Below are 19,914 nucleotides of genomic sequence, written 5' to 3' on the forward strand. Positions count from 1 at the left end.
AACGGAACATATAACTTGTGAGTTAGAGTAGCACGTCCTCTGAACAGTCACCTAGGTTGTTGTCCAGGATCCAGCTAAGGTACCAGGACAGGCAAAGCAGCACAATCTGCTTCAAGCCAGCTGATCAGATAAATCCCCTGCTGGTTGCAAGGCCTGCACTCAGTGTGCTGGGCTGCTGATTCTGCTGGAACGGGTCAGGACAGAGTGCCTGGGATCACATCATCCTGACTGTGTTTCCCTTGTTTATGTGGGAACAAGTGTAATTCCAAGCTACAACTGAATTATCTCCTCTATCCATGTTCACTCACTCACACTGTCTCTTAACTTTGGGGAGCTGCTTAATGTCCCATTTGGAAGACCAGCACACACAACTTTCTTCGGTAGCCATCTTCAGTGCCTCCAGCTTTTGGTGGCCAATAGTGTCTGGATGCACAAATTGGCCTGTAACAAGTCCTGGAAGATGATCTTGGGCTAATTCACTCTGTCACTGGCAAGATCCCTTAGTGGTTCCCCAGGTCATTGCTGCCAGCTGTACAGTTCAGAGCAAAGCAAGGCCCTGACTATAGCCCAGAATGCCACTCTGGACTCCAACTAAAGCATCATTGTCACTCCTACCATCAGTGAACATTTGATATCTGAACCTCCCAGGTCTATACCAGTGCCAGTGGACCAACAACAACAGTGGCAGCTGCACCTATCCACAGTCAGCATTCACCCTTTCCCTCTGGTGGTGAGCCTTGATAAATTTCATTGAAGCAGCCGATCATCTGCAGCCATTCTCACTGTCATTTCTTCCATTTGCCCCCCTGTACTCTGCCACTCCCCAAGCTTGGCTGTTAATCTTAAAGTTGTCTCCACAACATGTTCCTCAGCCTCAGCAGCAGCATGGCCATCCCTCACTAGCACAAAGACAGGAGTCTGCAAATGGCTGCTGATTTTTTTTTTTTTTTACTTCTGACTTTTAGGCTTCACAGCTTTTAATCTTATAGTGAGTAACTAACATGCTTATCTGTTACAAGATAAATCTTGTGGAGGTGCATTAATATTGTTGCACAAATTTATCATAAGCAATATGTATGCACATGTATGTATATGTGATATGAAGAATTTAGATCTTTATAGATAGCACACAAAGCTGTACATAGGCCTGACAAAGCTGCTATTGTCCCTACTGTCTGAAGGCTTGCTGGCCCTCAGAGGGATGGCATTGTTTTATCATGTAATGCTACCAGTGATCCGTTCAATGATAGCACCATATGTTTGGTAAAGTAAGAGAGAAGTATATCACGGCCACTATTAGGTCACCTCAGGTTAGTGCTGGGCTTGACTGAGTTGTGCTGAGAACAAATGCAGGTGAAAGTAGAAACCACCTCTTTTAAGACAGCAGTGTGGAGGGAAAAAAGAAAGAAGAGAGAAAATGCCTTTTGTAAAATGATACACACCTCAAGAGAGAAAGTGGCATTTTTTTGGAGTGGTGGTGTGTGAATCATGAATTTAAAGATCTTAGAGTCCCTCCCAAGCTAAGCAGCCACACACACGTGTGAAGTTGAAAGTTGGGCACCCACTGTGAGTGAAATGACCTGAACAGGCCTGGTGGTGATTATTATCAGATGATTGCTTCCCCCACACAGGAGGAAGAAGTACTGTCAGATTGATATACTGTTTGGTAGTCTTTTTCATATTGCTAATGTCAATCAAATAATCCCTAATATAGAAATTACAGTTTTCTCCCATCACGGTCAACTGCTAACAGTACATCAGGATAAAAACACGACTTTAACAGAGGAATATATACAAGAAATTGGTCTTATACGTGGGTCACTTTATGTAAGAGCTGTGGTCCTGGAGGCATAGCACATCAAGCAAACCAGCTACCACATTCATTCAGCTCCTGGCCAACTGTGGCCAATATTGTAAATTCATCAAAAACATACAAACAAACAAAAACAATAAATAAAATCAGCTAACATCCCATCAAAAAGTTAACTTTAGTTTATTCACACATTTGCTTTGTACATTTGAAAATCTGCATATTCTGTACATTCAGTAGTTAATGATTTGGAAGACTTACAGCCATTTGATAGCCACATAAGACGTATGAAGTGTTTCCCTGACTGTGACGACCAAAGTCTGCTAAGGAGCTGTTTGGAGAAGGCAGTCTCAACGTATGGCAGACTCATTCGCATAGAACTCAAAACTGCTGCTGCAAAATGGCATTGTATCAACCCCAAAACCAGTTACAGTGCACAATGTGAAGCAAAACTGAAATTTATGAAAATTTAAGACAACTTAGTCAGATCTGGAAATACTGTAGTATCAAAACCATTTGTGAGTGATAATGGAGAGGGGGCGGGGGGATCCAGAATTTTAGAATTCAGAATGTATCACGAAAGAATGAGAGTAGTAATAGTCAATTAATTTGATTATTAAAACAATATCAAAACTCATGTTTACATTTGTTAAAATACAACTGTAATTAAACATTCCTGGATTTCTTACAGTTCCACTTCAGCAGCTGCTGCTTTAGAGGATACAGCCCACAACTTTGTGTCCTTCACATCAAGTACTCTAAGTGCAATACAGTATTCAACTTTATGACACCATTAGAGAAATATCCTGGCAGCATTCAGTGAATTAAAGGCCCCATAAACTGGGTAACTAGAGCAATGTTGCAGGGTCATTGTAAGTTACATTGTGCAAGATAGTCTAATAATATTGTGGTTGTAATCTGTGTTGGACAATTTGATGTAAATGGAAAAAATATTTTCTAGCAGAGATACGTCATCCAGTCAAATTATGTTTTCAAGAATGGAGCAACAAACAAGCTTTAGCCGTAGTACTGACAAAACAGTGCGTGATGTGCAAAAACAGATATACACCTACTAGTAAGGTATTTGTGTATTTTTATGGGCGCTTGCTTATGTTAATGTATTCTGCCATTTTATGCTGTATTTTAAACTGGTTGGTAGATTAAATCAGCCACCAGATGGTGGGAATTTTGTCCTCTGTCCTAAATCAGTTTCAGTAAATGACTACTGTTTTGAATTGTGTTGGATTTCAGTTTGCCATGGAGCACTTGACTCATGCATGGGCACGTACAACCATGTATGGCTAGATGTTTCAAACTATTCCACTGATGGGTAGATGTAATTCTAAAACTCAGCAATGCAGAAGAAGAGTGATGGCTACTAAACATGGTTTTAAAAAAAAAAACTGAACTAAAGTTTTATGAAGAAGAAAATGCACTTTGTTTGACCTCGAGCGTACAGATAACACTGAATATAAACAAATCTTGTTTGTTTACTATGAAACTCTACACAGCATATTTAATTACCAAAGATTTAACCAGATGTCTCTCATAACTGTGAACTTCTCAGGATGCAGTGTATAACACCTTTAGGAACAAAAAGGACACACTGGCAATGTCACATTCACGGAGAGGAGGCAACATTTGGAGCAACCTTTGAAATATGTTAGTCTGTTACACTGCATTCAGTTTCAAAAGGCTGATTTTTGACAGATGTAGCCCATGAAATGGGACATAAAAGTGTATACTTATGGTGGTTTTAGTATTTCATTAAAAAAAATATTCCATTCACCTGAGCCTACACACACGCTTCATTTTCCTATTTAGTTTAAACCCTGCTTTTAGTCTTCTTTTTGTGATAGGGAAAAGGTATTTGTTTATGGAAGGTTCACCTGCACAGAGCATGGAATTTGAAAAACAGAAACATGAAAATTAAAATATGAAAATTACACAAACATGTTAATAAATGTGAACATTTTAAGAATGGATTTGTGAATACAACATTTTAGGAAAATCAGTGTCAGGGGCCCACATATTTTCACAATGCAATTTAGACACATGCAGAGACAAAAATATATATATATATATATATATATATATATTGCAGCCTGGACAATATTTAGTCCCCAATTCCTAAATTTTATTTAATTGTAAAAATGAAAAATTCACAGTATAATCTCCATAACCTGTCAGAGATGATGAATTTTAAGAATACCCCATTTCTGCCATAAAAATCAAACAAAACACTCGATTTCATCTTATTCTCGGACAGGGTATTTAAACTCTCACATAAAATGAAATACTTGAATCACACCAAACAGATCACAATAGTTTCCAACGTTTAAATACATTAAGAATACCATAGAACATTGTTTTAAATAACTCTACAAAAATATTTGTTGTACATACAGTATATTTACATTATAGCTTCTAGCGATTGTTTGTCAGTGTTGTCCAAAGCAGACTATTATTTCTACTTTTATCAACCACTTCTTTAGCGAGTACATGTGATGCTTTCAGAAAAGTGTTCTATCAAAGTGCACTCACTCTGAACTCAAATGTACTAATAATGTAGTAATGGATAAAGCAATGTTGTTTAACCTGTGGTGTCTAAGCACTGAATGTAGGTTCTAATAACATTTGAACTGCCTGTTATATTCTTGCCTTTGTCATTATAAATTTAAATAGCATCTGTCAACTTATTTTTGAATATCAAAAGCAATGTTAGAGCAAATCTTATGCTGTGTTTTAAGACACTGAATATGTTACAGCACCCATTAAAAGCAACAAAACCTTACAATTTCTGTTTACAGTTGATTTTTTGAAAATTTGTTTATTTAGCAGCCTGATAAGACTGAATTGTCATTTCATTTTTCATTCAGACACTACACAAATTAAGCATGTTATATTAAGAATTTTGTTTTTATCTTTGCTAAGTACAGTAGCTTGATAACACAGCTAATATTAGCTTTCTAACAGTTAACTTGTCCCAAGAGGAGAAGGGACTCGGAGGTAGACTGACATTAAATTTGTCACTACGCCCACGGGGAGGGAAAACATTGACACTTGAGCATGTTACCACATACCGTTCTGATTCGTAACACAAATTACACACTGCTATGCTTTTAGCTTAACTTAACAGAAATGTAGTCACCTAAACTGACATTTAGATATATTAGCTATCAGTGACAAAATGCTTGCTGCACATGTAACATTTTGGATCCCAGTTCTCTCTAATGTCTCACGTCTTATGCACTTTTGTCTTCTTAAATCTTTTAAGATCAATAAACTACATGAAATGCAGAGTTTGTAAAAAAAAACAAAACAGTTTTAACTGTCTGATATATAGCGATCTGTTGCGTGCTACATTAGCTTTGCAACTAAAATGGCGCTATTTCGTACAGTGTCCCTGGGAGTTTATAGCACCAAACTTGTTTTTCCTATATATTGTTAACATGAAAGTGCCTTGAGAGGGAGCGCTGGGTAAGGAGACTTGTTAGCCAACACCTAAAGTTTGTAAAGTCCACCTTTGCTGGGCTCCCTGCTCTGCTATTGAAGGTTTCACTTTTTTTTTTTCATTTCACTGTCCATGCCATGAAGCGGACAGCAGTCAGCTGTCGACCCTACCATTTAACCAGGAGAAGGGGGCGCTTGGGCCGACCCTCATATGGACAATAACTCCAATGTCTCCAGTAAAAAAAATAAAGAAATAAATCATGTTTTATTTGTTAATGTGGGTATGGCCCAACTTACAGAAACCTTTGACTTTGTTGCCAGTTGCTGATATGAGCTGCTAGTAGGAACTGGAAATGGAACTTTAGTAAATAAAGGACTGAGCATATGACTCTGGGTTTTGGAGAACTGCATATGCTGGCAAATATTTCATCACTTGTGGTCATTTCTGGTGTGTTGATTCTGTCATTCTGGGTATGTCAGGGAACTTCCCACTGTGAAGGTCTCATTGAAGGGGATGTTGTGCCCTGCTTAAATTTGTTTTCCCCTACAGAGATAACCCTCTAAAGTATGTAGGAAACTCACATCCATGTGACTTATTTCACAAAACTAACTGGACAAGTGTTTTTTAACTGGGCACAAAAACAAATAATATTTGCCTACAGCATTTGGAAAAATTGAATATCTAGGTGGTGATTCAGAGTTTGGGGTCAGAGTATTTTTGGCTCTAGACTCAATATTAGGTGATTAAACAAAATCAGTGAGCGCACCTTGTAGAGGTTTTTCAAAGCTATCAGCATCTGAGTTTTCTGATTTTCAATCAAAACAAAATAGAGAGGGGGAAATAAATAAAAAATATACTCCTTGGCAAGTATGCATTTGATGACAATATGACCCAGAAAGGAAACTATCATGCTATCATTTTGTAAGAACAAAAATGGTAATAATGAAACTGCAGTCAGATGAGAATTCCTTTTCCCATATAAAAAATAAGCTTTGCTCACAAGGTGGTTCAGTTTTCGTTCTTCAGTGACATATCTAAATGTAAAAGCTGAAATGGAGAACAGATGTAGAAACTGATTTTTAATGTGCTGAACTTGACAAACCAACTGGACTACCTATCCTTCAGCATGAATAGACCAGACCTGTGGACTTTTCTTTCAGACAAGGAGCATAGGGATTGCATAGTCTTCACAAATGACAGCAGAGCTTTTAGTCACCCTCTCCCCTTTTGTTGTTTCTTTCACACATTGTCAAACTTATGTTTTAAATAGTCTTTCATAACCTTTGCAATTGGTAGATCCTCCAAGAACTTCAAACTTTGAAGGCCAATGCAGTGACGGATTTTTATTCGGCACAAGTCTTGTAGAGTCCGTGGTTGTCCTGAAAGATACACAAACCTGTTATTATGCAGTAAAATAACACCTGAGAGAGTGACTTTATTACCGTCTAGCTCATTTTTCCAGCCAAATTTTGCTTGACTTCAAGTGTCCAATTTAACATGTACTTCTAAATGATGTGTTAAAGGGGCTACATCTCCCACACAGTTGTTAATAAATTGTTTTTTATTGCATGACTCCTGGCATCCTACTGCATCAATACTAATAATATGCTTAAAAATTCACCATAAACTACTTCCAGAAATGCAACCTGAAGCTTTGGGAATAGCCCACATAATCATGAACCGGAACACAACTGAACATCTGTGGGGAGACCTTAAACATTCTGTGTGTGGAAGACAGTCTAAAAATATCCAAGAACTTAAAGTGATCCACAGGAAGGGACTGAAAAACAAGCACTTGAAAACTCCTAAATCAAAGAAAAGACTTAGCGGTCCACAAAAAGTTCCTCAATCCTAATTTAACACTTTTTCAATTTAATTCATCAAATAAAAGAGTAAAATTTGAGGAAAGGGCTGTTTTCTAATGTCTGTTTGCTGCAGGAGTTGTGTTTAATTTTCACTTGCAAAGTATACATTCAAATTTACTTTTTCATAGTACTACATGTAATCATTTTGTATTAACCCTGTATGTTGGTAGAGAAATGACACTACTCCATGAGTGTAAAAAACAGCCTAAAGTGTACTGACTGCTAGACTCAAAACTGACCTTCCTACAGCACTGACATGTAAAAAATGTATGCAGCAGACCTGGGGGTGCCTGTCAATCTGTGTGGGATGAGTCTTTCATGGCATATGAGTTAATCCAGAAGGTAGAGGCGCAATCAATAACCCAGCAGATATGTGATCTGGGTGATGGTTTAGAGTCTCTGAAAGGGCTTGTGTGAATCAGTGCAGAGCTCTTTGATATCTTTGATATCAAAGTTCAGGGAGCAGAGGAGGAATGTAGCCATTGTTCCTTCTAAATCATAATGCTTCAGGTAATGTGCTCTCCTATTCCTCTGACCTGGGATTGTTCTGTGACTAAACACTGGTCATTATAACCTCATGTTGGCAAGCACTGCTCTTTCACTCTTTACATTTCTCAACTTTTCCCTCCTCTCAACTTACTAAACGTGGACTCCTTCTCTACACTCCACCCACTTCCACAGATTTTGTTTCACAGATAAGCACATTAACTTTTCCCTGTACCATACTGCAGTTGCAAGCTTGCAACACTGGCTAGTACCATGTATGCCTCAATTTTTAATGTGACACTTTATAAACAAATCCAACCACTGAGGTAAATGCTTATATCAGACATGAATATAGCCCTATTTGCAAATTTGTTTTCATGCAGTGAAGGACGTGGTAAACAGGTACCTATATGCTTGCTTGTTGGACAGAGAGAGTTGGTGAGACTTACTAGTGACCTCCTGCAGAAAGTCTAGACAGGGCCGACTGATCCCAGACATGCTAACAGACACAGCTACTGGTGTCTGTCCCTCATAGTTTCTGGTGTTGGTATCAGCCCCATATGTGTAGAGCATCTGGGCACACAACACATCATCTCTGAGGGCTGATAGGTGCAGCGGTGTCTGCCCGTCTTCAAGGCGTCCAAGATTAGTGTCTGCTCCCCTCTGCAGGAACATGCGGCAATATGAGTGATTGCCTTTGATGACGGCATACCGCAGAAGGAAGCCATTCTGAATGTCAATGTTGGCACCATGGTCCAGGAGAATCCGTACACAGCTGGAACGCTCACGGATGATTGCCAGCTGTAGTGGTGTGGTTCCTTTGTCACTAAGCGGGTCCACCTCGGCCCTGAACTCAAGAAGGAGGCGTACAAATGAATCACGGCCGTAGTGGGCAGCTACGTGCAGTGGAGTCCAGCCATCATTGCTTTTTGCATTTATAATGTCACTGCGAAACTCTGATTCCAGCATCAGTCGGGCAATGCGTGCTCTACCATGCATTGCAGCATAGTGAAGTGCTGTAAAGCCACCAATAAAGTCCTTCACTGTGGGGTCAGCTGCAACAGAGAGTGTGAAAACAGTGTCAAATATAGATTTGGGACTGGTTGACATGATCTGCGATCAGCAGGCACTTTGCAGTCCAACTAAACTAGAATCTGCCGCAAAGAACCTCTAATTGAAGCCTTTCATTTAGTAATTTAAATGATCCAAGATTTAAAGGACCTTACTAGATGATGATTTTGAAAGTTTAAGGGAAATAACTTTCACCTTAAACAACCCATAAAAGACAGTCACTTTTCAAAACATATGGCCATGTTTTAGCTTGCAATACTTTGTGGCATTCTGTAAACTTTCAAAAATTACATGATCCAGTGATACACCCACCTAACAATTCAGTGCTTTGCTTTACAAAACTCATATCTGTATTTATAAGTCTCAGTAATCATGATATTGCTTGTACAGCAATCTTTTAAACTGGGACCAATTTTTTAGAGAGGAGATGTACCTTATATGTGGCTGTATTGGTTAGAAGGACAAACATCCCGCCTACTGGACAGACTCAAGCATTTAGTTGAAATGCACAACTTTAACATTACAGCTTGACAAGCGAATGCTGAAACCTGTGGATCCTGGGTGTGAAAACCTATTTTGATGCTGCACATTACACAAATATATTTTAACTGTTTTTAAATTAATGCTGACCAAGGCAAATTATAGGTCACAGCACAAAAGCATCCAGAAAACGGTATCAATCCAAAGGTGAAAGTAATATGTGTGTTACATGTGTGCAGTGATCACTTTACTGTAAATGGCTACTGATCAAAGTAAGCACAATACAAGGCAATGCTTTGTGGAGGGGTCACCAATTGAAATTCTTGTCAAAGAATTACATTACAGATCACAGCATGAGAGAAAATAGATCCCCAGACATGACTGTCAGCCTTATGAGAAGATACGTTTTTAACTGTGTACATAACTCTTTAAGCTACTAATACAGTCAAACGTCTGGCTGTTCAGTTGCAAAACAAAATAAATGCTACTGTTGCATAAACATTAGCACAACAAAGGAGGGAAATACTCCTCTCATCTGACCAAAACGTTGTCTTTTGATAACCCACTCTGTACTGGCCAAAACAAAAGATGAATTCAGTGGCTTCAGAAAGTATTCAGACCCCTTCACATTTTTTTCACTTTGTGTTTATCTGCAAAAAGCTGTGTTAGATGATTTGTGTTGGCAATTCAATTTGTGTTCAGGTGCATCCTGTTTGCTTTAATTACCCTTGAGATGTGTGTAGAACGTGAGTGGAGTCCCCCTGTGGCAGACTAAACTGATAGTTTCTAAAGGCAAGGAAGTCTCTATAGACCTCTGTGATAATACTGTGACAGGTTAGATGAGGGCAAGACAATTAACCCTTTTCTAAAGCAGTGAGTGTTCTAAGGAGCACAGCAGTATCAGTAATTGTAAAATGAAAAAGCACTAGGACATTATCTAGAGCTGGTTGTTCAGCCAAACTGAATAAAGAGGCAGTAAGGGCCAAGAACAGTCACTAACTTCAGATGTCCTCTGAAAATATGAGGTTGCTAACTGGAAAGACAACCATCTCAGCATCACTCAATCAAACATGCCTTTATGGTAGAGTGACTAGATGGGAAACACATGGCTTCTACACAGTACTGAATTAAGCCTCTGAATACATTTGTAAATACGAGATTTGAGTTTTTGATTAACACTATTAAAAGTCCAGAATTAAGCAACTTCATCATGACGCATTAGTTATGATGAGCAAGTCTCTATGAGTTGATTTTTCATAGAACACTGAGCTGAAATCAATGAGTCCCTGGAAGGTAGGAAAAACTCATTTAATTATAGCCCCTCTTGTACTAAGTTTACAACAGCTGTCCAATAATGTAAGCTGTAAGCACACAGGATTTACAGGACTGATTGTGAAACACCACTGAAACAGTCCTTTAAGGTGTATATTTGTGTATACAGACATATACATATATATGTATATAGTATTTTATTTTAAGAGAGATCTATTTCAAATAATATTGTATTTAAAATAACGGGCATACCTCCTTAGATAATGAACTTACATATGACTTCTCATATATACTTTTTAACTTGAATTGTTGTTCAACTGACAGAATAATTTTAAGGCTGTCTCTTCTAGTGAGATATTGCCCTCTAGTGTTTGGACAGAAAAACCCACCAATTCATAATGCTAACAACTAAATGGAGAGTGTTTCAGTAGCAAAGAAAAACAAACAGAAAGGCTCTGACCTCCATGCTCCAGAAAGACTCGAACACATCTCTCTTTTCCTTTGGCAGCAGAGAAGTGAAGCAGTGTCCAGCCATTGGCATCACGAATCTTGGGTGAGTATCCTTGCTCCAGCATTCTCCTAACAGTGCAAACATCCCCAGCTGCCACTGCAGCCTGGATCTGCAGCTCCTCTTGAAGCTCAGGGTTCCTTCTGCAGTGATGGTTCAGCATCCTGTCACATTTCGGAATGGGAATGTTCATCTGAACCTAACCTCTGTCAGGAAAAGATTGGTGAATATATTCTGTATGTCATGGGGAACTGGTGGGGTAAATGCAGTGTGTCTGAAGTTTCTAACTCGCCTATCAGGGGTTGGCGACCTAAATATACAAACGCTGTGAAAATGGTACACCTGTTTAATATAGGTGTTTCCACAGATATATGTATTATTATTATTTATTTTCTAAGAACATTTATTGCTACATTATAGTTTGTATAGTTTGCTTTGTATAGTTTGCTCCATTTAGTCAAGTTGCACTTTTGTGTTTGCATTTCATTCCATATACTTACACATAATCTGGGCTGAATTTTTACAGTTTTACAGTACATGTATGATTGTTTTTGTCTGTGGCACCTAGCCTAGGCTAACTTAGTTTATGTGGCAACTGCCCAAATTAGGTTATACAGAATTGTTATGAACTGACCTTTTCTTGTGTGAAGTCTCTTTATGGTATGAGGCAGATGTGACACCGTACTAATATAATTACACAATTACGTCAGTTTGAAACGGATGCAGGTGTGTATTTTATGAGATATCACAGGGCAACAGATTAGTAAATACATGGATTAAATTAATTAAGATGTAAAGATACATTATGGCAATCTCTGTATTACCTTAAAGTTAAAGAGATGCATAGCAGGTTTAAGTTAAATGCCAATTCAGTAACCACTAGATGCATTGATGTGATTTCACAGCAGGACACAGCAGCTGGAATTATAATGTCAAATGTAATTTATGCATTTGCATAATCACAAGGTATATGCGAATGTTATCATCTCCCCATAACTGGAAAAGCCTGACTGTCTAAAAGTTACCATCTGGATTGTACTGGTGGTCCTCATTCACCAATCTATGTACACACATCCATCAATGCAGAGGCCCATCGTAATGTAACTATAACAGGCACATCTGCTGTCTAGGTACATTCTGGACTATATCCAGCTTCCCAAATGTTAGGGGACATGCTGAACTACACCCAGCCCCCAAACCATAGGTGAAAGACATAGCAACAGAGTTACAGAGACCAAATGAGTTTAACCTTGACTCAAACTGCTGCCAAGCGAATGACAGCACTGGGAAGTTAAAATAACTTCTGTTGTTGAGAGAAGCTACAGATTTTTGGCTAAGATTTCAATTTCTCTATAGAAGGACAATGATTAATCTAAAAGATGATATGGCATTATAAAAACCAAAATTTACCTTTTGACAAGCTGAAGAGACGGGATTCTCTTAGTCATATCGGAGCTGCACCTGTGAATGTACAGCTGCACCGTCAGGGACGAAGAAAGAAACTGTCTGCAGTAGTTAACCCTGACACCTGCAAAACATGAGATGACCGTTACTGAATATACTGAATTAAGGCCAGAGAACAAGTTGAGACGCATAATACTTCTAATTTTGTACAACTAGTACTGCTACAATAGAATAAAATAGAAGTTTTATTGTTATTGTTTAGTTAAAAACAACAAAATGCACTTTAGCAGCTCTTTGGTTTATCAGCACAAAACCAAAAACAAACAAACAAAAAACCATGAAAACAAACAGCATATATACAACAAATTGCAGATATATAAATTACAAATAAAAATAGGGAGGTGAAAATGACAAGTAGCAACTTTTAAGCTGTTAATAGAAACAACCCAGGTTGAAAAGTAGCTAACACATTACAATTAAAGCCAAATGACTAAAAGGCTGCAGCAGAACAGAAAAGAGTTCATTCAGTGGTCGCATTAACAATAAACATTACGTTTTAAGGTGGTTAGCTTAACCGTTTAAAGGAAAACAGTGGACAACAGAATCGCTGCTTTGGCTAACATAACCAACAATGCAGACCTCGCACAAGTAAACAATAACGATAACTGTCAAAAGCCGTGGCAGACGAATGGGCAAATGCAGAAAGTTTCACACATCGCTGGAAATGTAATAATTGCGAGATTTAAGATGAATAACACTAATTTAAGGCTAATTTAAGGATCTCAGGCTGTTAGCTAACGCTGAATAGCCAGCGAGCTAACTAACTCACTAGCACTAGCTCGTTAGCTTGTGTTGACTTTTGCAGGGAAAACATAAAGACCAACACACTATATGCATCAATGTCAGCGTTAATGTTACATATTCACTGACAAACACAACAACATCGCTGGTATAAAACAAATATTTACTTGACAGACGCTGAGCCGACGTTTAACTTAGCCAATCATTTCCAGATGAGAAGAAATGGAGTTATCAAAGCTGCATATTTCTGCTCCCTCCGACTCAAACCCAGCACCGAGGAGCAATGTCGTCTGTTAAAACTCCCCTAAATGTCCGTTTCTGCAACGTTGAGCATCATTTCGCTGCTGAACAATCAGCTTTGACAACAAAGTCTCTCTGAGTAACATCAGGGGGACAACAGCTGCAAAACAACCACATTTCCGTCTCCGTTTTTCAGAATAAAAGCATTATTTCCACCGACTACACAACTTAATATTTGCAAAAACAAAAACGAATGAAAGATGGAAAAACACAACAACATCATGACAACTTTAGAAAACCTTTTATTTCATAGACCCCCATACCGAAATGTTGTGGTTTGACAAAAGCAGACGGATTTTTGTTGGGGCTATATCTCAAGTAATACATCGATCAGGTGGAAACATCCTGTTTAGTCAATTGCCTTTTTATTTGTCATTCAGTACCGTAGCTACTGTTGCAAATGGAAATCTGCAAGTTCCCTAAACAAACAACCAGAAAAGATGACCTGTGTTGCAACACAATGTAAAATATGTCTTTTTAAATTAGTGTTTTAAATTTACGGTAATTTTTGTTTTTTGTTGGATTCTATTTTATGTCCTCTTTTTGTCTTACTAACTATATGCGTAACAATATTTAAGTATGTGGATCCCCGATCTGACTGTACCCTATTTAAAATTGAAGAAGAAAAAAACTCCCGTCCTGTAACATTAAAGAAGCATGCTCATACCAAAATAACAGCCTTGCAGATGAGCTTTGAACACTTACATATCATATTTTATCCGTAATCAGTGAAGTTGCTCACAAAACTTGAATGCTATGTCATATAATGTTATGTGCATTTTTTGTCATGACAAACCACCAAAAATAGGCCATTACACCACACAAACTGCTGACAATATAAACTTCAAAGCTGTCAGAAATTCTACTGCAAATATACGCAAGATCACACGACTCGAAACTTGAGCGTCAGTATGTGCTTTTAATAAAGGATGTCAAGTCATTATTCAGCACTCATCCAGCTCCCCAGAATGATCGAGCTGAAATTTGTTTTATGTTGAAGGCTCAAGCAGCCCACATCCGGTTATAGCCCGACTTGACACAGCTGATTGAAGCGTTTGTTGTAGGCTAGTTTTGCTTCCGCGTGTGTCATGTGGCAGGTCTACACGGAAGAGGCAGCGTCATGCAGTGCACAACAAGCTGCAGAGAGCGACCCACCACGAGAGGACACTTTGATTGTCTGACAGATGCATACAGATGTTTTCTGAAGGGATCATGTCCCAGCGAAAGTGCTGCAGATGTGGCGGGTATGATATACTCCGGGGTGTGTGGAGTGGTGCACGGTGAGGACAGAGAGCGTGTTCCTGCAGAGTATTGCCATGAAAGCAGTGTTGAGCTAACCTGCATCAGTGTGACTCTGGTGGAGAAGATGAGCTGCAGCCTGACGTCTCAGAGCCACCCTCCAGAAGTTAGGTTATACTACGAGGAGACCCTGAGGATGCTGTTTCAAGACATGGATCTCATGTCACAACTCGTGAGTCACTGCTTGGCTCGGGCTAAGCAAGAACAAAACTTTATCTTAACACAATAAATGGTTTCTGCTGCAACATCTAAAAGGCCCACTGTTCCACAGGTCCACCGGTTTCAAAGTGAGGACCAGATCATCTCCCATTTGGCTGCAAAGAGTGTATCAGTGTGTATTTGGAATCATCTCACCACATCTGTGAGTAACCTACCAGATCTGTCTGACATACAGAGAATGTGTCTAAAATGTGCATTTCATGCTCTGTATGCATCACAGATTTTCTACGTTTTCACTGGATAAACTGTCTTTCACACAGCAGATGAGATCGTACCCAGCAGAGCTGCACTGTATGCTCCAGCATTCCACGTGTATAATGTATACTTTCATTTCTCAGGGTACAGTCAGTCCTGTCTGGCAGCAGACGTGTGTGCAGGCATTTTACAGCTCAGCCCCTGGTACTGAATTAGATGCCTGTCTGTGGTCGCTGACTGCAGTCTTAAAAAGACTTCTTAAAGGAGCTCATCAAGGTAAAACCAGTAAGTTTTGTTTTTTACTGTAGGCAGAAGCTGTTGTTCACTGAGCTTAGAACTGAGCTTACTCTGCTAAAGTGTGAGCCCATAACAAGCTTTTTTTTATCAAGCCAAACATACACACATTAAAACAAGCATGAAGGCTGGGACAGAGCAACCCATGTTTGTGTTGTGTCTACTCTCTCATTTTGCATCCATCAGAGATCCTTGGGAAACTTCTGGCAGCCTTTGACTTCAGCCTGAGTGCTTTATGTTCAAAGTTTCTCCCTGAAGACAGAAAACAGGTGACACAGTCTGGGATGGATTTTACCAACAGCAGACAGTGGGGAACAACATTCTGCCTCCTGCTGGACCTGCTGGAGGTGCTGACTGCATCCAGCTTAATGTGTGGTGCTGGTGTGTGTCTGAAGAGTCAGAGAATAACCCACATTCACTCTGCAGCTCTCCTGAAAACAATCAGCTGCTCCTCAGAGTATTTTGTCAAAAAGCGAGCACTGCTGCTTCTCAAGAGAACTATGCTTCAGAAGGTTGGAGAAGACTGGGCTTTGGGAGAAGTGCTGTCCACTGGGCTGAAATATGAACACTACAGTTCTGACATGACCTTACTGGCACAGACTGTGTTAACAGCAGTGGCCGGTAATTGGTTACAGAGTGTTCAGGTTAAGTCTGCCTCTTTCTTTGGAGGGACCAGACACATCAGAGGTGATGAGGGTCAGAAATCAGACAGTGTGATGCTGAGAGCTGTCAGCCTGCTTTTACTCAAGGCCATGGAGCTTCACATCCAGACAGGGGCTGGAACAGGTAAGAATCCATGATGAAACACAGCTCTCATATACAAACAGCATATACTGTATGCATTGTGTGTATTGCTGTGCTGTAGGTCAGTTACACAAAACAGTTTGAAGGACTCAGTGTTGAAAGCAATGCATTTGAATTTGAAACTTTATGTAAAGTATCACAGGTATTTAGATTGAAGCAGAAGTAATCACATGATAAGGTTATATTATGTGATTGCATATTATTACATAATAGGGTTGAGATAGGCCATGTGTTTGCAAATAATTGCTTGTTTACACAAGCAGCAGATACAAAGCAAACAAGAGCAACAAATCAACAAATCAATGGGAGTTTGTCCATATACATGACAGCAATGCATCATTATAGGTTAGTAATGCAGCAGAAGGAGATTTGTTGACAACCTGTATTACAACATTTCCACAGCATGGGGAAATCATATACTGTATGAGTTGGGTGGTGATACTGATACCACATATCCTTTCACAGAAGGAGGGGGCAGTGCCACAAAGGTTTTTGGGTATCTACAATTACTGTGGGGTTTCCTAAGACGGTGCAATGTCACGTTAACGGAGGTCACTCACTCCTGCTGCTGGGTCAGCCTGGTGTTTGGAGAACAGGATGATGATATGATGGAGGCAGCCAAAGCCTTGCTGTCCATATTCCTCCACTGCAGGTACAATATTGACACACATGTATATGTAATTTATCTTTAACAACATGGTGTGTAACCAAAGTCAATAGGAAAAGTGTTTGCCTGAAGGGTGAATTTCTTTGTACTATTCAGTCTCTTTAAATGTGCCCTCCAGACATGTTGAAGGCATAAAAACACGCTGCTTTGAATAGTAATTAGTGTGTCATATAGTTCTCTACTTCTCAGTGTGTGTTTACATGCACTTAAATAACTGAAAAATACTGAATGTACGAATATGAAAATATTGTTTATTGCACTGAATCACATGTCTCATACTTCACTGAAAGGCTCATTAGCAGTGTATCTCAGATGGAGCTTGTTGCTTATTGGACCACAATTGGCTTACAGACTTGTGATGCAACGAAGCATGCTCATGTACAGTATATACGTTAAATTCAGATTGAAGATGATTATCCTCCTTCAGTAGATGCACATGTAAGACCTGTGAACTCCTGGATTTGACACAATATTACACCAAAACACAAAATGCATGCTTGAATTTTCCCTTTATTTATTGAAGAATGGTAGATGGGACAAATATTCATAGAATGAAAGTGTAATGTGACCTCAGCTTACAAGAGAAGAGAGTCTATCAGTTCAGCTCCTGCAGTCCAGAGGTAGGAATGTGTTATGTTTTCAGAATCAGCAAACTGAACATCTTGTCCCTCCCTGCAGACTGTTTTCTGGGTGCGATGACGTTGCTGTGCTGGAGGCAGCCTGTGTCTCTGGCTACAACCCTCACTGCCACTTTCTGCTTCTGCTTAAGGGCGTGTCCTTCGATCACAGCATCCTCCTTGACTTTCTTATCTCTTCTGAAACCTGCTTTCTGGAGTACTTTGTGCGGTACCTGAAGTACCTCAGAGTTGACTGGCAGGGATACACTGCAGCATGTGGAAGAATCAACATATCAGACAATCAGACTGATATTTCACAACAGGAGGCACTGACTTGCTCAAGGGGTGGTGAAACGCCTGTTTTGACATATAAACTTGAGTTAGATCAAGTTGAATTCAACTCTAGTGTTCAGCCTACATGTGTTACGACACCAGTAGAAGGGGCCAGTCTGACAGCTGGACTTCGCCTGGTAGAGTATGATAGTTCTGATGACTCTGATCCGGAGAACATGGAGTTTTCCAACAATGTACCAGGGGCAGTTATGAGGGAGAAAAACAGATTCAGTGATTTGCATCTGAAACAGGAGACAAGTGGACAACAAGTATCCAAACGATATGAGTCATCTAACTCAAAAGTGAGTGAACCAAGTTCCACACTGGAGAGAACACCAGAGAGGCTTTCATTGCCAGTGCTACAGATGGAGCAAACATCAAGTACAAACACAGCACCTCAGTCAGGACAAGTGACATGTGAAATGTCAGCCAGGGTAGTCCACTGTCTGTCAGAGCTAAGAGAAGTGGTGATGAGGCTGCAGACAAAAAATCTCTTCCCATACAACCCTTCTTCACTCATAAAGCTCTTAGCACAAGTGGAGAAATGTTCCCAGCAATCACATCTGTCACAGTGCAATAAATGATGTAGATCTATGATGTGTGATGTGTTTTATTAGATTGTGTGGAAACTAAATTGAAAGCTTGAGAGATATGCATGAGTCTGTGTTAGACTGTGTATTGTGGGGCAGGCATTTATATAACAACAAGAAATAGTGATTAGTGGGTAAATCAACAAATCAACAAATCTTTCTAAAACCTTAATAATACTTTTAATAGTAAACCCATGAATGGAATGCTAGGGATATAGCAAATATTGGCCAGAAGCCCTCCATGTCATTGTTAAAAAGCAGTGGGAAATGACTAAAGAGCAACTCATCACCTACTGAAAATCTTTTGTCCAGTGGTTTAGCCCTGCGATGGACTGGTGACCTGTCCAGGGTGTACCCCTACCTTACACCCAAAGAGGGATAGGCTCCAGCAGATCCCTGTGACCCTGAATACCAATAAGTGGGTGTAGATAGTGAGTGAATGAAGGTCCAGTGGCTTAATGTCTGCAGTGATATATACTGGCCTTTAAAGGCATCTCCTGTCATTAATACAAATCATATTCTATTATATATTTTAGAAAAAATCAAAGTTGAGTCCCATAATTATGCTGCTTCTTCTTCATTGACAATATTCAAATGATGTTGACAATAGAAGAGAGAAAATCTGAGGTTTTCACTAAGGTCAATGTGCTAATACCTCTGTACTAGCAGCAGGTGGCAACAGAGTCATGTTGGTGAGCTACACATCCCAATTAAGAGGGTCTAATGTTGCACTATCAGAGCTATTCTGAAGCTGAGGCTTTTAAGACATTGTACTACATACTTTCAGTGACATCCTCTGAGTTGTTTAAGTAAAATACAACCATAAATAGTATTTTTGCTGTATTCATTGTCTGACCTACTTTAATAAAAAAAATCAAGCTACAGTATTTCCTGAAGATGCAAACACAATGGCCTCTGTTTTCTCTAAATAAAGGGAAAGTTTATTATCACATAGCATGACTGAAATGTTCTGCAGCTCACTACTTATCATATTCTCTACTATAATATTGCATTGGCAACATAAAGTAAGGGATCACATCAACTGGCAGATATATAGACTAAACTAGACCTGAAAGATCAGATAGAACTGAGGGCTTGATGGTTTCTTCACTGAAAATAACTGGTTCTGTTTCATCCCAATGCAAACGTTCTAGGTACTGTACATTTCCATGTGGCTGTCATGTTAATAATTAGTTGGGAGTGTCGTCAGAGGGCACTGTTGATTTAACTTAACAATTGGGTGCCCGGACATTGTTTGCTCATTACACATACCCACCCTAAACCACACAGAGATGGAATTGACTGTACCACGCACTTATTGTTTTAACTTGATTAGAAGTGAATCACAGTCAAAATGATTCACAATTCCAGTAAACTGCGACATGGGCTTTATGTGATGATGTCTCAAGACTGAGTTTAGCGAAGTAATCACAGACTTTCCCTTT

At 39.4% G+C, this 19,914-nt stretch overlaps 2 protein-coding genes across 4 annotated transcripts; one reads left to right on the forward strand and one right to left on the reverse strand.

Annotated features, from left to right (window-relative positions):
• Positions 1-1,977: 1,977 nt before the first annotated feature.
• On the reverse strand, positions 1,978-13,637 carry asb7 (ankyrin repeat and SOCS box containing 7). 2 transcript variants are annotated; one of them, XM_026294010.1, is made up of 6 exons: positions 13,319-13,637; positions 12,357-12,474; positions 10,899-11,110; positions 8,065-8,670; positions 4,998-6,643; positions 1,978-4,961 (listed from the first exon to the last, which is right to left on the reverse strand). In XM_026294010.1, the coding sequence occupies exons 2-5, from the start codon at positions 12,392-12,394 to the stop codon at positions 6,504-6,506; spliced, it is 996 nt and encodes a 331-aa protein (XP_026149795.1). In that variant the 5' UTR covers positions 12,395-12,474; positions 13,319-13,637; the 3' UTR covers positions 1,978-4,961; positions 4,998-6,503. The 2 variants fall into 2 exon arrangements, with proteins under 2 accessions (XP_026149795.1, XP_026149796.1); XM_026294011.1 differs by having other exon boundaries at positions 10,899-11,152; positions 13,319-13,333.
• A 777-nt stretch (positions 13,638-14,414) lies between these two features.
• lins1 (lines homolog 1) lies at positions 14,415-18,473 on the forward strand. 2 transcript variants are annotated; one of them, XM_026292983.1, is made up of 6 exons: positions 14,415-14,922; positions 15,022-15,111; positions 15,308-15,449; positions 15,645-16,244; positions 16,728-16,914; positions 17,608-18,473. In XM_026292983.1, exons 1-6 carry the CDS (start codon positions 14,572-14,574, stop codon positions 18,461-18,463), a joined length of 2,226 nt encoding a protein of 741 aa, XP_026148768.1. In that variant the 5' UTR covers positions 14,415-14,571; the 3' UTR covers positions 18,464-18,473. The 2 variants fall into 2 exon arrangements, with proteins under 2 accessions (XP_026148768.1, XP_026148770.1); XM_026292985.1 differs by having other exon boundaries at positions 14,416-14,922; positions 15,308-15,440.
• The last annotated feature ends 1,441 nt before the right edge of the window (positions 18,474-19,914 follow it).

This window comes from Mastacembelus armatus, chromosome 3 (assembly GCF_900324485.2).
Source record: "Mastacembelus armatus chromosome 3, fMasArm1.2, whole genome shotgun sequence".
In the NCBI taxonomy this organism is placed as follows: domain Eukaryota; kingdom Metazoa; phylum Chordata; class Actinopteri; order Synbranchiformes; family Mastacembelidae; genus Mastacembelus; species Mastacembelus armatus.